The sequence below is a fragment of the Nannospalax galili genome, unplaced genomic scaffold (assembly GCF_000622305.1).
Source record: "Nannospalax galili isolate Female #2095 unplaced genomic scaffold, S.galili_v1.0 scaffold259, whole genome shotgun sequence".
Classification (NCBI taxonomy): Eukaryota; Metazoa; Chordata; class Mammalia; order Rodentia; family Spalacidae; genus Nannospalax; species Nannospalax galili.
Window position 1 is genome coordinate 1,511,452 of NW_008344750.1, and position 12,367 is coordinate 1,523,818.

A 12,367-nucleotide genomic window follows, 5' to 3' on the forward strand; every position below is an offset into this window, starting at 1 on the left:
TTAAAAAAATGATTACCAGAGAATATTGGGTTTTAAGTTGCAAGACCACTACAAAATGCACCCACTGCTTTTTATTACTTTCAAGAAGTTCATCGCTAGATGACTTCACTTAGGTGGTTAAGATCTCAATGGGCCACAACTCAAAATTATAAGAAAATCTCTCCCTTTTAACTACTTCTCTACCTTTTCTCCTCCTCCTCCTCCTCTTCTTGCCTCCTTACCCTAACTTAGAGACAGAAGTCAATTTCTCCCTACCCTCCTCTGCTACAATCTCACAAATGCTTTAGAGGTTCCCTTGACAAAAAAGGTAATAATCAAAATGTACAATCCTCAGGCAAGGCATCCTAATTCAGGTATGAGAAAAAGAGGTTTCAAAGACACTGTATTTATCATGGGGTCTCCAGGCCAATCTTTTAAGAATTAAGAAGCACTGGTTATATTGCTCTCAGTTTTCCATTCTACTAAAAGGAATGCAGGAATAAGACGAAACAGAACCCAGTTATCTGTGATTAAAGTTAGGACACAATGGGCTAACCAGCTAAATACTTTGCTGCAGGTCTTGAGCTCCTAATACCCACTGCATGGTGGGGTAGAGGGAACCACACACATAATCACAGTATTTTACCACCTTATTGGACAGTAGAAAGTCTCTATAAATTACATATTAAGAGCGACTGGCTCATTTTATGTATTAATTTGGGGCTAGGACTATAGGTAAGCTGTGTCCAGGAGTATTAATAAAACTTTTAAAAAGTAGTTTTGTTTCAATTGTGTAGACTTATCTGATTAAAGCATGTTTTTTTAAAAAAAAATATGAAAAACTAAACCAAACCACCTACCACCACAGAGATTGTTCTTCTTACACCTTAGGGATGCTGCCAAGGATTCTGGTCTAGAATGCAGCAATTAACGATTGAATTATAACATCGTGCCCTGATGAAGGCACCACAAGGTTGGAAACTTGTAGTTTCCAATCTCCAGCCATTTTAACACTGGATAAAGCAAAGGCTAAGTCAAGGTTAATAACTGGACTGAGAGAAGACCTACCTTATTACTACTCTATCCCCTTGGATAACTGCTTATATTTCTGTTCCCTCATTTCAAAAACGGGTATTACTGTGTTGCTAATTGAGATAAATGTATATATAAAAGTGCTTTGAAGCTGGGCGTGGTGGCACACGCCTGTAGTCCCAGCACTTGGGAGGCAGAGGCAGGCAGATCTCTGTGAGTTCAAGGCCAGCCTGGTCTACATAGTGAGTTCCAGGACAGCTGGGGCTACAGGGAGACCCTGTTCCAAAAAAACTGAAAAAAAAAAAAAAAAAAGTGCTTTGAAACTGTAAAGTGTTATATAAACAGAGGAGATTACCATATAGGTTCTATCTTGATGTACCAAGAGGCCTTTTCAGGAATCTGGTTGGAGCCTTGTGAGATGCTTAGGTAAAGGGATTCCTTAGTAGAATTTCTTTTGCATGAAGTTTTGATTCCTGAGTTATCCCAAAGATGATGCTATGAAGAATTCACTGTGCATTGGTCTTGTTCCCAATGGGTCAAATATCTGTTTTCTCATTCAGTAGACTGCTACAGATCTGGAGTAGAAAAAAACCCAAAACAGGGTCCAACAATCTTGATGGGATCCTAGGCAGTTCATTAGCTTCAATCATTTGAGACTGTGGGGGTATGATCCAATGCTGGTCTCTGCTTTTCTTCAGTGTTGCCAAGTGAAAAACAAAACAATACAACCCTGGTCCAAGTTTACTATGTGTCTCTGAAGGCTTTAACTGCAGAAATAAAATGTACAATTATGGAACAAACTCGGCCTCTGTTGTGATAAAATAACTACAGCCATTTGGCTTGAGGATTCTCGCCTGTACTATAAGAGCTATGCTGAATCTGGGCAGAGTAAGAGTGGAGGTAAAGGCCACATCATGATGGCTGAATGCCTCTTGGGTCACAGTGGTCCACTGGAATGGTGTCGTCTTCAGTAGTAAGATGGTAGGAATCACCATGGACAAAAATCCAGGTATCAGGTCTGTAGACTGATGGAATAGCAGAAGGAAGGTCATCAGAAGTCCAGGTGAACATTCAGCAATCAGGAGGCAGAAGACTAGAAGGGGCAGGGAAAAAACAGGAAGGTAACAAATGCATGGAATTATAAACACAGGACTGTAATACTAGGGTAGGGTCTGCTGTCAGCATATCAACTGCCTGATGAGTATATAAGTATTAACAAGCCTGACTTAGAGGGTACAGAGAAATTGCCAGGGGCAAGGTTAGCAAAAAAGGAAAACAAATGACTGATAAATAACTGCTGATAATAAGAACAAAGAGTTCTCTGGCAAAGGGAGTTTTCAGTTTTCTGACTCCTGAGAATAAACCGTTCAGGGTGAAACAACAGGAAATGCCCTAAAAATCCTGTTTGGAGGCAGTAATTTGTTTTCAGGCTACAGGGCATTAGTTTGTAGAGAAAAGGAAGTGGCTTTACAAGGTACAAAAGGTATTTATGTTTACATATCAATTTTTAGGGTTACTTTCCCAATGCAGTCCTCAAATTGTTTTATGATCTTGTCCTTTAAAAGCTTCCCCTAACCTTCACTTTAACAAGATTCTATTTTGACCAAGACAAAATAAGACCCCGGGTCCTTGCACTCTTTTGTACATAATACCCCATTCAACTCTCAATTCAACCCTCTCAATTAGATGGCTCCCTAATTTTTTCAAATCTAGAATTAAGAAGTAAACATGAAATAAGGATTATATTTAATGATTTGTATTTATCAAGAGTAGTATTAGTCATTATGTAGTGATTAAACATACTAAGGATTCTAAGGTAGCCTGCTCTCTAAAAAAAGCTTCATTAGAAGTTGTGGTATGTTTAGGCAAAGATGAATAAAATGAAGGCTCTTGCTTTCAAAGAGTTCGTTATATGGAAAAAGAGCAAATGCATGCAAATAACTAACAGATTTTGCATATCGAAGACAAGTTATAAAGACGTTCTTGCTAACGTTAAGAGTCACAGGGAAGCTAACGTTAAGAGTCACAGGAAAGAGCATTTTAGCTGAAAATGAGGAAATGGCAGAGTTCTGACAAGTGATGAACGACAGAAGGGCATTTCCAGGGTTAAGAGTATGAACAAGAGAAGTGCAGAAATGGAGAAGAGGCATTTTTGAAAATGGCAAGTACCATAGTTCACTTTGGATGGAGTGCTATCAGTTTGCACTGAAGGTCTGGACAGAAACTCAGGTCTTCAAATTCCCAGTAACAGTGCTGGTGGCAGTGCTTGCTCAGTTGTTGCCTCTTTACTCACAGAAAGGTCAACAGTTCTAAAATTCAAAATAAAAATCCATCTACCTCCAGAGTTCCTGCCACATCTTGACAAGCTCTTCTGGGTTACAGGTCCAGTTCTTGAAAATGTGGGAACGTGGAGTCCACAGGCGGCTACACTGATAAGTACCTGTTCCAGCTACTGCAAACACTGTAGCAAACACTTTCTGAACCTCCAATCCTGGACACCATGTGTTTTGTCACAGATTTTCAAGTTTTTTGAGTTCCAGTTATTTTAGCTTTCTTTTTTCCTCCTTTCTCCAGAGGAAAGCCTTGTATCACCAAAGTCTTAAAAGATTCTCTTGAGGTACATCCAGATTTAATTACAAAAGAGCTAAAGACCAATACGTTTTTCTCCAAAACAGTCATTTCTCTTGAAGTGAAATCATCTGTCTTTGCCCTTTAGGTAAAGGGAATAGTCAACTTATTTTTTTAAACATTTAAATGAAATATCAGACTTGGTTAACATCTAATCATAACAAAATACACTTAAATGTGTTTGTGTTTACTTGCTTAGAGAGCTGTACCACTTTGTAAGCACCACCCCACAAAATGAAAATGTTTGAAATCCAACTGTTCAAACATTTTTAGTGTTTGCTGGATAATGGCCTGGAATCTGATAAAAGCAGCTGACAACTAATAAAGAAACAAAAAGTGGCACTTTGGCCATCTCACTATCACACTTGCAAGCAATCAGAATATAAGACAGGCCAGGGAAAAGTTAAGCTTTGACTCACTTCCCAATCTACTGGTTTTGAGATTCATCAAGAGTTCTAAAGAAAAGTCAATGTTAACCTTCAATTAATAAACAAAAACACCCAAAGAGCTTCAGGAGTTCCATGCCTGCTTCAATCCTTCCCAGTGAGCCCACCTGCTTAAAAAAAAAAAAATCCACGTGCACCATTAGCTGGGCTTGGCAGCACCATTTAAAAATAAGCTTGTTCACTATCTACCACGCAAACTAGGGATACAAAATAGGTGCAAAGTGATGGATGTCAACCATGGTCGTGGAAAATGGTCAAATGAAAGAAAAGTAGTCAGGCACCAGTACAAGCAACAGAAAACAATTGCTGGGCCAAAGATCACACTTGATGCTATGGAACGCACCACTCCTAATTGTAGCTGCTTATGTTGGGTGCCACAGTACCATTCGAAACAGCCACCCTTCAGGCAACCCATGGTGAGAGGAAAGGACTCAGAACAGAAGCCAAGCAGTGAAGCGATGTTACCCCGAAATAGCATGTCTAAGAAAACAGCTCACATATCCCAGGGACTCAAATCGGGGCTTCAAATAGGTTATGAAGGGTCCTAAATGACATCTAGGCCTCAGTTTCCTCTCTGTGGCATAAAATAGTTTTAAACTCTTCTGAGTCACAACCCCCTTCGAAAATGTGCTACCATGTAGCTGTTCACTCCCTCAAAATGCACATTCCCACACATTTCTATACATAAATCTAGGGAGCCAGCGAACCTCTAACTCCAATACAACCTCCCAGACTTAAATTTAGGGAATGCGCAGTTGCTAAACCTTGCAACTCAAAAAAAAAAAATAAAATAAAATAAAAAGACAAACAATAAACCTTTCTGTAAACTGACGCTTTATACCTTACAAAGCGCATTCAATCCCATACACACATTGATAGGCAGAGGAGGAAACTGAGGCGCAGACAAATTACAGAGTGACTTGCCTAAGGTCACTCCTCCAGCTGGTGGCTAGGCCCGGAAGCAAACCCAGCTCTTCCGACTCCAGGGCTCGAATCCCCACCCCGGAGCTGCCGCCAGAGCTCTCGTCCCCCACTAAGGTGGCATAAGTAGGAAAAGGCAAAGGAGAAAGCCCACCACCAACCATCCTCCAGCTCCCTCCTGTCCCCCCAGCTGGGTCCTTGCAGGCCCTGAAGGGTGGCGCCAGGCCTCCAGGCCGGCCCCGGCCACCCCCGCCTCCCCCGCCGCCTCCCCGGGAGCGGGGCGGAGCAGCTGCCCGCCGCCACCAACCACCCGGACGACTCCTCGTCGAATCGCAAAAGCATAGGCCGCCGCCCGAGTTCTGCGTACGAGAAGAAAGACGCGGCGCGAGCGCCAACGGCCACCGGGCGCGCGCCGCGGCGGCCGGGCCTGCGCCCCAAGAGCTGGATGCCAGAGCAGGAGAAAGAGCCGCCAACCGATCGCTCGATCGACCGCACGCCCGCTCCTTCGCCCTACCAGACCCGGGAGGGGGGGAGGGCGCGCCAGGGCTTCTTCGAGTTAGGGGCCTGACTCCCCGGCGACGAGACAAGATGGCTCCTCCGGTCTGCGCTGCAGCTACCGTCCAGGCTGCGTCGCTCGGCCCGCCCCCGGTACTGTTTCTTTAAATGGCGGAGAGGGTCAAGAAAGCAGGAAGCGAGGCGCGCGCGCTCACGTGACAGGGGCGGCCCAGCTAACCAAGATCCGGTCACGTGGGGTCAAGTTGCCCGCCAATCAGAAGGCGGCGTCTCAGGGTGGGGGCGGGAGGAGTTGCAGCTTTGTGATTGGCGGAGTGCTCCGCAGAGGCCTCGGGGGGCTTGGGGCGTCGGGAGTCAGCTAGGTGGCGGCGCGGCGTGCGCTAATCTAGACAAAGCAGAGGCTGAGGTGGTGGCGGCGGCGGCGGCGGCGGCGGCAGAGGAGGAGCAGGAGCACCGAGCGCTGAGCTTCGTGGCGCTAGTCCTGTCATCTAGTCAGGCGCGGCGTGTCTCGCGCGCGGGCGGCGGCGGCGGCGGCGGAGGCAGCACATGGTTCCTAGAGCGCGCTGCGGTGGTTGAGTTCCAATTCCGCGGGGAGGGACAAAGGCATCTGCGAGCTGTGGGCAACGCCCGGTCTGGTGCTGCGCTCGTCACTGCCCGCAGCCTTGGACTGGGCCAGACCGCTGGGACGGACTCCTCTTAGTGAGGAGCGAGGAGGTGGCCCCAGGACCCGGGCCCGCGGAGGCCTGCGGTCCTAGGCCGCCTTCTGAGGAGAGGGGGGGAGGGGCGCCTGAGGCGTTCGGGGCGGGTGTCCAGGGGCCACTGCCAGGTGTTCGCCCCCCACCCGCGGGGGTCGTGGCGTACTGTCCAGCTGGGTGTGGTCGGGGTTTGGAAAAAAAAAATCACTTTTCAGCCTCGAAGACCTGTTGGTTGGGAAGTGGTGAGGCCTGAGCTAGTCCCCGTCGACGCTGCAGTTATCACGCTCTCTGCCCGAGAGCACCTGTCCTGGCTGCTCTCTTGGAGGAATAAGTGAAGGTTCGCTTTTATGACAGAAGCGAGTGCATTTCCGGATTTGCAGCAGAAAATTTAGAACCGAAAACGGCTCGAAGAACCTGAAGACGAAGCGGGGATCAACCGCCAACTCCTGGGCTGTCACTCAGGACCCTAGAGGACTGGAGGGTTAGGATGGACCTCTTCCCCAAATGCCACGTGATGTCATAGTCACTGAGATCAGACACGCTTCTTAAAGAAGAGCTTGGACGTAGTGTCAAGTATCTGACTCTTATAGCTGCTAATTACACTCTCTGTCACCTGTCACTGAGAAAGCACAAAACAGCATTGGAAAATCGATCCCATTGTATGTGTTTCCCAGTTAGTGGGTAACGACTGGAACCCCCCTTGCCATCATGGCTTTCACCAATTACAGCAGCCTCAACCGAGCCCAGCTAACCTTTGAGTATCTGCACACAAATTCGTAAGTATCTTCGAGGAGCCACAGAGGTAACCAGTATCTCCTTCCTTGATGTTAATATGGAACCCTTTCTCCAGAACTCTGTGCATTTTCACTCTTTGGGATGGAGTGAGCTGTGGCACTGGATGGCTTGAGCTCTGTATTGAAGAACTGAGATCAGTGAAATATTGGTTGCTAATCTAGAAGAATCTGAGTTTCCACTTTATTGGATCAGAAATTTCCCAGATGCAAACTTTATCTGGAGTCAGTGTGTTGTTTCATTCATGCATTTAACAGGAATCCAACAGCTCTTGGATCACCAAAATGTGGACCGTTTAGTATCAAATGTTTCTCCTCTTTCCTGACATAGTTGGGTTTCTAAACAAGAAAATGAGGACTGTGACAATGACCACATTTAAATGACCAACTTGGAAGAAGAAAATTTTTATTTTGCAGCAGACAGTTGGCTGTATCTTTCTGGCAAATTGGTTGTACATCCAATGTAGTTTGTATTTGCTAGGCAGGAAATGGAGGTTTCTTTAAAGCCCTTCATTTAGTCAGTGCCCCAAGTTGTATGAAATCACAGAATGGTGCTGTGTTCATGGTTCTTGAGTCCCATCATCCCAGTTTGGTCTGTACTATTTTAGGGCTAATTCCTAACCCCACTTGTTAAGTTATCCAGTGAGGTCAAAGCTAGTATTTTAATAGCATTCACCTGTTACTTTGGAGACCAAGGTAAGTACCTGAAGAGAATGAAGACAGACCTCAATGAACAGTGCAGAGTTAGCTTAAGAACATCTTCAGAGTGGAGAGAATAGCTGCCAGTTATCCCATAATAGTGCAATGATTTTTGACCTTTTATGGAAAAGACATTATTCATGATTCCATAATAAGTGATTGTTGACTATTTTTCTGATTGAGGATTTTTTTTCTGAGCAGTGATTGTCCAGTGCTGAGAGATTTTATTTTGCATTGTTTAGAAAGCTTTTTATTGAGGCAGGTCATTTTAAGGGCTGGTATCTTAATGATACCTTGGTGAATTCTCACACATTTGATAACTCTTGAACCCAGGTCACCCATGAAAGATGCTTAGTAGCCTTGTTTCGATTGAGCCAGCAGTATTAAGAACAGTACGTGAAGGCCACTTAGATGTTTGTTGTTGATTGTGCTCTGTAAAGGGCTCAGATTTGAATTTTGGAAGGGCAAATTTGGAATTAACAGATTTTCTGGAAATTTTGGAAAACCATGCATGAACTGGCCTTCAAAATCTGGCCTCTTGTTCCACCTCCACCAAAGACTTAATGCTGTAACAACAGTATCGATGGTTCATTGCCTCAGGCTAATCACTGAAGTCTAACCTAGAATAATTTTTAAAGCAGACCTGTGGGTTAAGGATTGTTTAGCCTTTGAGGAAGCTGAGGCTCAAAGAAATTTGTTTTAGGGGATACAGAGGGACACATTATAGGTACCCAGATTTAAGACAGTTGATTTGGGAACATAATGTTTTTAACCATTTTACAGTACTGACTTAGTGTTCCCTTGAAGGTCCTGCTTTCTTGTCTGTAAAGCAGACATGGCTTCCCACTTTGTAAGTCTTCCATTTTGGTTCATTTTATAAGCTTCTGAGGATTGTGAATTCTCCTTTTGCTGTTCTATACCTTATTATCAGTAGGTAGACACTACCAAGGCAAAGGAGTGAACTGAGTTACTTGAATAGGTGATGTTGGAGAATTTTCTGTGAATTTTATCCATGTTGAACTGAAACTACTTGCTTACTTCAACCTCTGAGGATTGGCATATCATTTTGGAAACTCTGGAATTTTTCATCTGGATCACAAGTTTGATCTTTGAAGTAATTTTACTTTTGAATGTGTCTAGTCCTACTAGAAGAAAATATGAGCAGTAGAACACTGACTTAATTTTTTTTTTTTTTTTTTTGAGATAGAGTATCTCTGTATAGACCAGACCTTGATTGATCTTTTCCCTCAGCCTCTCAAGTGCTAGAATTTCAGGTGTGGGCCACTGCATTAGCCCTCAAACTAAGTTTTTTGTCCCTGACTAATTTTAAAAGATTTTCTTGTCCCTGTGAATTGATTAGAAATTAAAGCAAACTAAAACTTTTGAACATTTTTTACATGATGAGACTTGTAATGATAAAAGATTAACCTCTGTTAAGTGGTTCAATAAACTACTTAGATTGGTCTTACCATACCTTCTTCATTCTGTTAAAATCTTAAAAACACTAGACAATTTTAGATGTTTGACATCTACCATAATGACCATATTTTGAATTGAAAGAAATGGCATTTTGTAGAATTGCAAGCAGAGTTCAGGCTAGAGGGGTAGAAACCTCTATGAGTTAGTGAAAAGCCTGGGCTTAGAAGCCAGCAAATCCCAGGTTTGAATGCTTCCTGTTTGCATTTGGGCAAGGCAACTTCTTGAGTCTCAGTTTCTCCATCTATAAAATGGAACAAATCTGATAGTGCTTGAGGACTATGCAATATAACAAGAATTCTTAGTTTATGCATGGTTCACAGGAAAGTTTGTTGAGTAAAATAATTATTTTTTTCATGATATACTACTGTTATGTAGAGTAAAACCTGATGTGGAGGCAATGTGATCTTGAGTTTTCTTTGTTTTTTTTTTTTTTTTAGATTCTGTGGTACGTACTACTTGTGGTTATTTGGTTATATCAGCATCAAGGCTGAAAACAGGCTTGTAAATTCTCAGGATAGCCTGAAAGTCTAATTTTAATACTGTAGCTTTTTATGTGATTAACAAGTTAGGGTTTTACAATAAAAGAATTTGTGCTCTTTGGTGGTAGGTTTTTGTGGTTAGTTTTCTTGATATAGTGGTGGTAGTGTTGTTCCTTTGGTGTAAGATGCATATCTTAAGTCATTTGATCTGTTATACTTTTATGTGGTCTGATAGAACAGAATGACCAAATATAAGACGACTCAGTTTTATGCCCATAAGTATTATATGACTTACCTTAGTCATATGGTATTTCTGGGTTTATCCATGTGAAAAATGAATGTACAGGAACCTATCAAGTCAGTGGCTTGTTTAATGTGACTTACAAGCCTACTGAAATGTAGGCTGACATTCTATATACATATATAAAAGCTACTTAAATATGAAATGGCTCCAGGATTTCCCAACTTTTACTTTCTTCTAATTAAAGCAATTAACTTACTATCAACATAGTGAAGGACTCAGCAAAAGCTATCATTGTTATGAGCTTGTGGGTAATCTTTTTGTTTTAATTTCAGACTATACATAAACCACTTTTTAAAAATATAACAAGCTAATTTATACATGAATTTGTTGCTGGAAATGTTGAGCTGCAAAACTTGTGACTTGGGTCACAAGAATAAAAGCCACACTTGAAACCAGAAGAGTTTATAAAAAAATTTTTTATGTTTTACCAGTTAGTTGATCTTTTCTTGGATCATATACAAAAGATCTTTAAGTCTGTGAAGAAAAACTTAAAATTTATTATATTTCAAGTGCTAGCTAGCAGCAACTGTACTTTTTGAACTGTTTGGCAAAAAAGAAACTCATGCAATCAATGTTTATTTTTTCTTAATTTCTACATAGACAAATCACATTTCTAAATTTTCAGAGTACAATGAAAATTAGAGACACTTTGTGCTTGCCCTTTTAACATTCACTTACTGAATTCTAAATGTCTCCTTTCCCTGTGAAACAATCAGAACTATGCAGTGCTTTGAGAAGTTGCTTTTTTTTAAAAATTTCTTAATGACAAAGGTGGTCACAATTTTCCTGATAATTTTTATTCACCATTTTCACAACTAAGGCCAGAAACTTCTTTCCTTTTCTGAGACAGGGTCTCCCTATGTAGCCTTGGCTAAGCTGGAACTCACTATGTAGTCCAGGCTGGCCTTGAACTCACAGAGATCTGCCTGACTTTTGATTGCTGGGATCAAAGGTGTGAGCTACCAGGCCCAGCCAGAAACTTTTTTTTTTTTTTCCCAGACAAGGCCTTATTAAGCCCAGGCTGACTTTAATCTTGATATGTAACCAAGGATGATCTTGAAACCCTGATTCTCTTGCCTTCACCACTGAGTGCTGGACTATGGGTACACCACCACATTCCATTTTAGGTTGGATGTTCTGGGCAAGTACTTTACCATTTTAGCTAAATCCCCAGCCCAGAAACTTCCTTTGTTTGTCTTTTTGAGACAGGGTCTCCCTGTAGCCCCAGCTGGCCTGGAACTCACTATGTGGACTAGGTTGGCCTTGAACTCACGAAAATCCTCCTGCCTCTGCCTCCTGAGTGTTGGGATTAAAGTTGTGTGCCACCATGCCCAGCTGAAACTTCACTTTTTAAACCAGAAGAATTTAAGCTGTATTTTGTAAGTGAATCAATAACTACATTTTGGTAGAAGTTATGGTCCTATTTCTAATATAGTGTGCTCTTGTCACCTCTTTTTTTAGGAGCTGAATTTCTGAAATTCGTTGACTTATATTAAAAGCATATTCATGTTTCAATAAAAGTATTAAAGTAGAGCTGGCTATTTTATATTTCTATATTTCTATTCTCAGAGTTAAAGTTTCTGAGTCATGTCAGATAGGAAGGCACTGGAGGCTTCAGAATAAATGTTAGATCCCCTCTTTAAAACATAAACAACTTTTGAGATAGAATCTAGCTTTGTGGCCTAGGGTTGCTTAGAACTTCATTCTCTTCCTTACCCTTAGGGAATTATAGTTGTGTGCCATAATGCTCTGCTCTCGATTCACATTTTATTTTAATTAATTAATTTATTTTATTTTTGAAATGGTCTCACTGTGTAGCCCTGGATGGTCTGGAACTTGCTACATAGACCAGACTGGCCCTGAACTCACAGAGATCTACTTGCCTGGGATCAAAGGCTAGCTTAAATTCAATTTTTTGTTTGTTGCTGTACTGGGGCGTTAACCCAGGATCTTGTGCATAGTAGGCTAGTACTGATCACTGAGCTACTACCTTGGCCTCTAGATTGACTTTTAATATATATGACCTTTAATAACTAATCCTAATTTTCCAACATATTTCTCCTTGTTCCCTTGTCCCCTCTCCTCACCTCTATTTTAGAGGTGGGGATTAAACCCAAGGCCTGATGCATGCTAGACAAACACTGTAACACGGAGCTATAATCCCAGCCCTTTCTCTGTACGGAAGTGAAATATGTAGGGCATTTTTTCTTTTATCCAGTTGAGAGTTTAGAGAATTTAAAGTAATAATTTTGAAACTTAAAATTGAGACAGGCCAGGCCTGATGCCGCTTGCCTTTAATCCCAGCACTTGGGAGGCAGAGGCAGGCACATCTGTGTGAGTTTGAGGCTACCCTGGTCTACATAGCAAGTTCCAGGCCAGCTGGGGCTACAGGGAGACCATG

General features: G+C 42.3%; 1 protein-coding gene across 1 annotated transcript in view; it reads left to right on the plus strand.

The window, feature by feature from the left end:
- The first annotated feature begins 6,330 nt into the window (after positions 1-6,330).
- Positions 6,331-12,367, plus strand: part of Morc2 (MORC family CW-type zinc finger 2) — a 39,577-nt gene continuing 33,540 nt past the window's right edge. Inside the window, exon 1 of the mRNA XM_008841034.3 lies at positions 6,331-6,990. Coding sequence (XP_008839256.1) covers positions 6,923-6,990 — 68 coding nt within the window. The 5' untranslated portion in view covers positions 6,331-6,922. The remainder of the gene's footprint in view (positions 6,991-12,367) is intronic.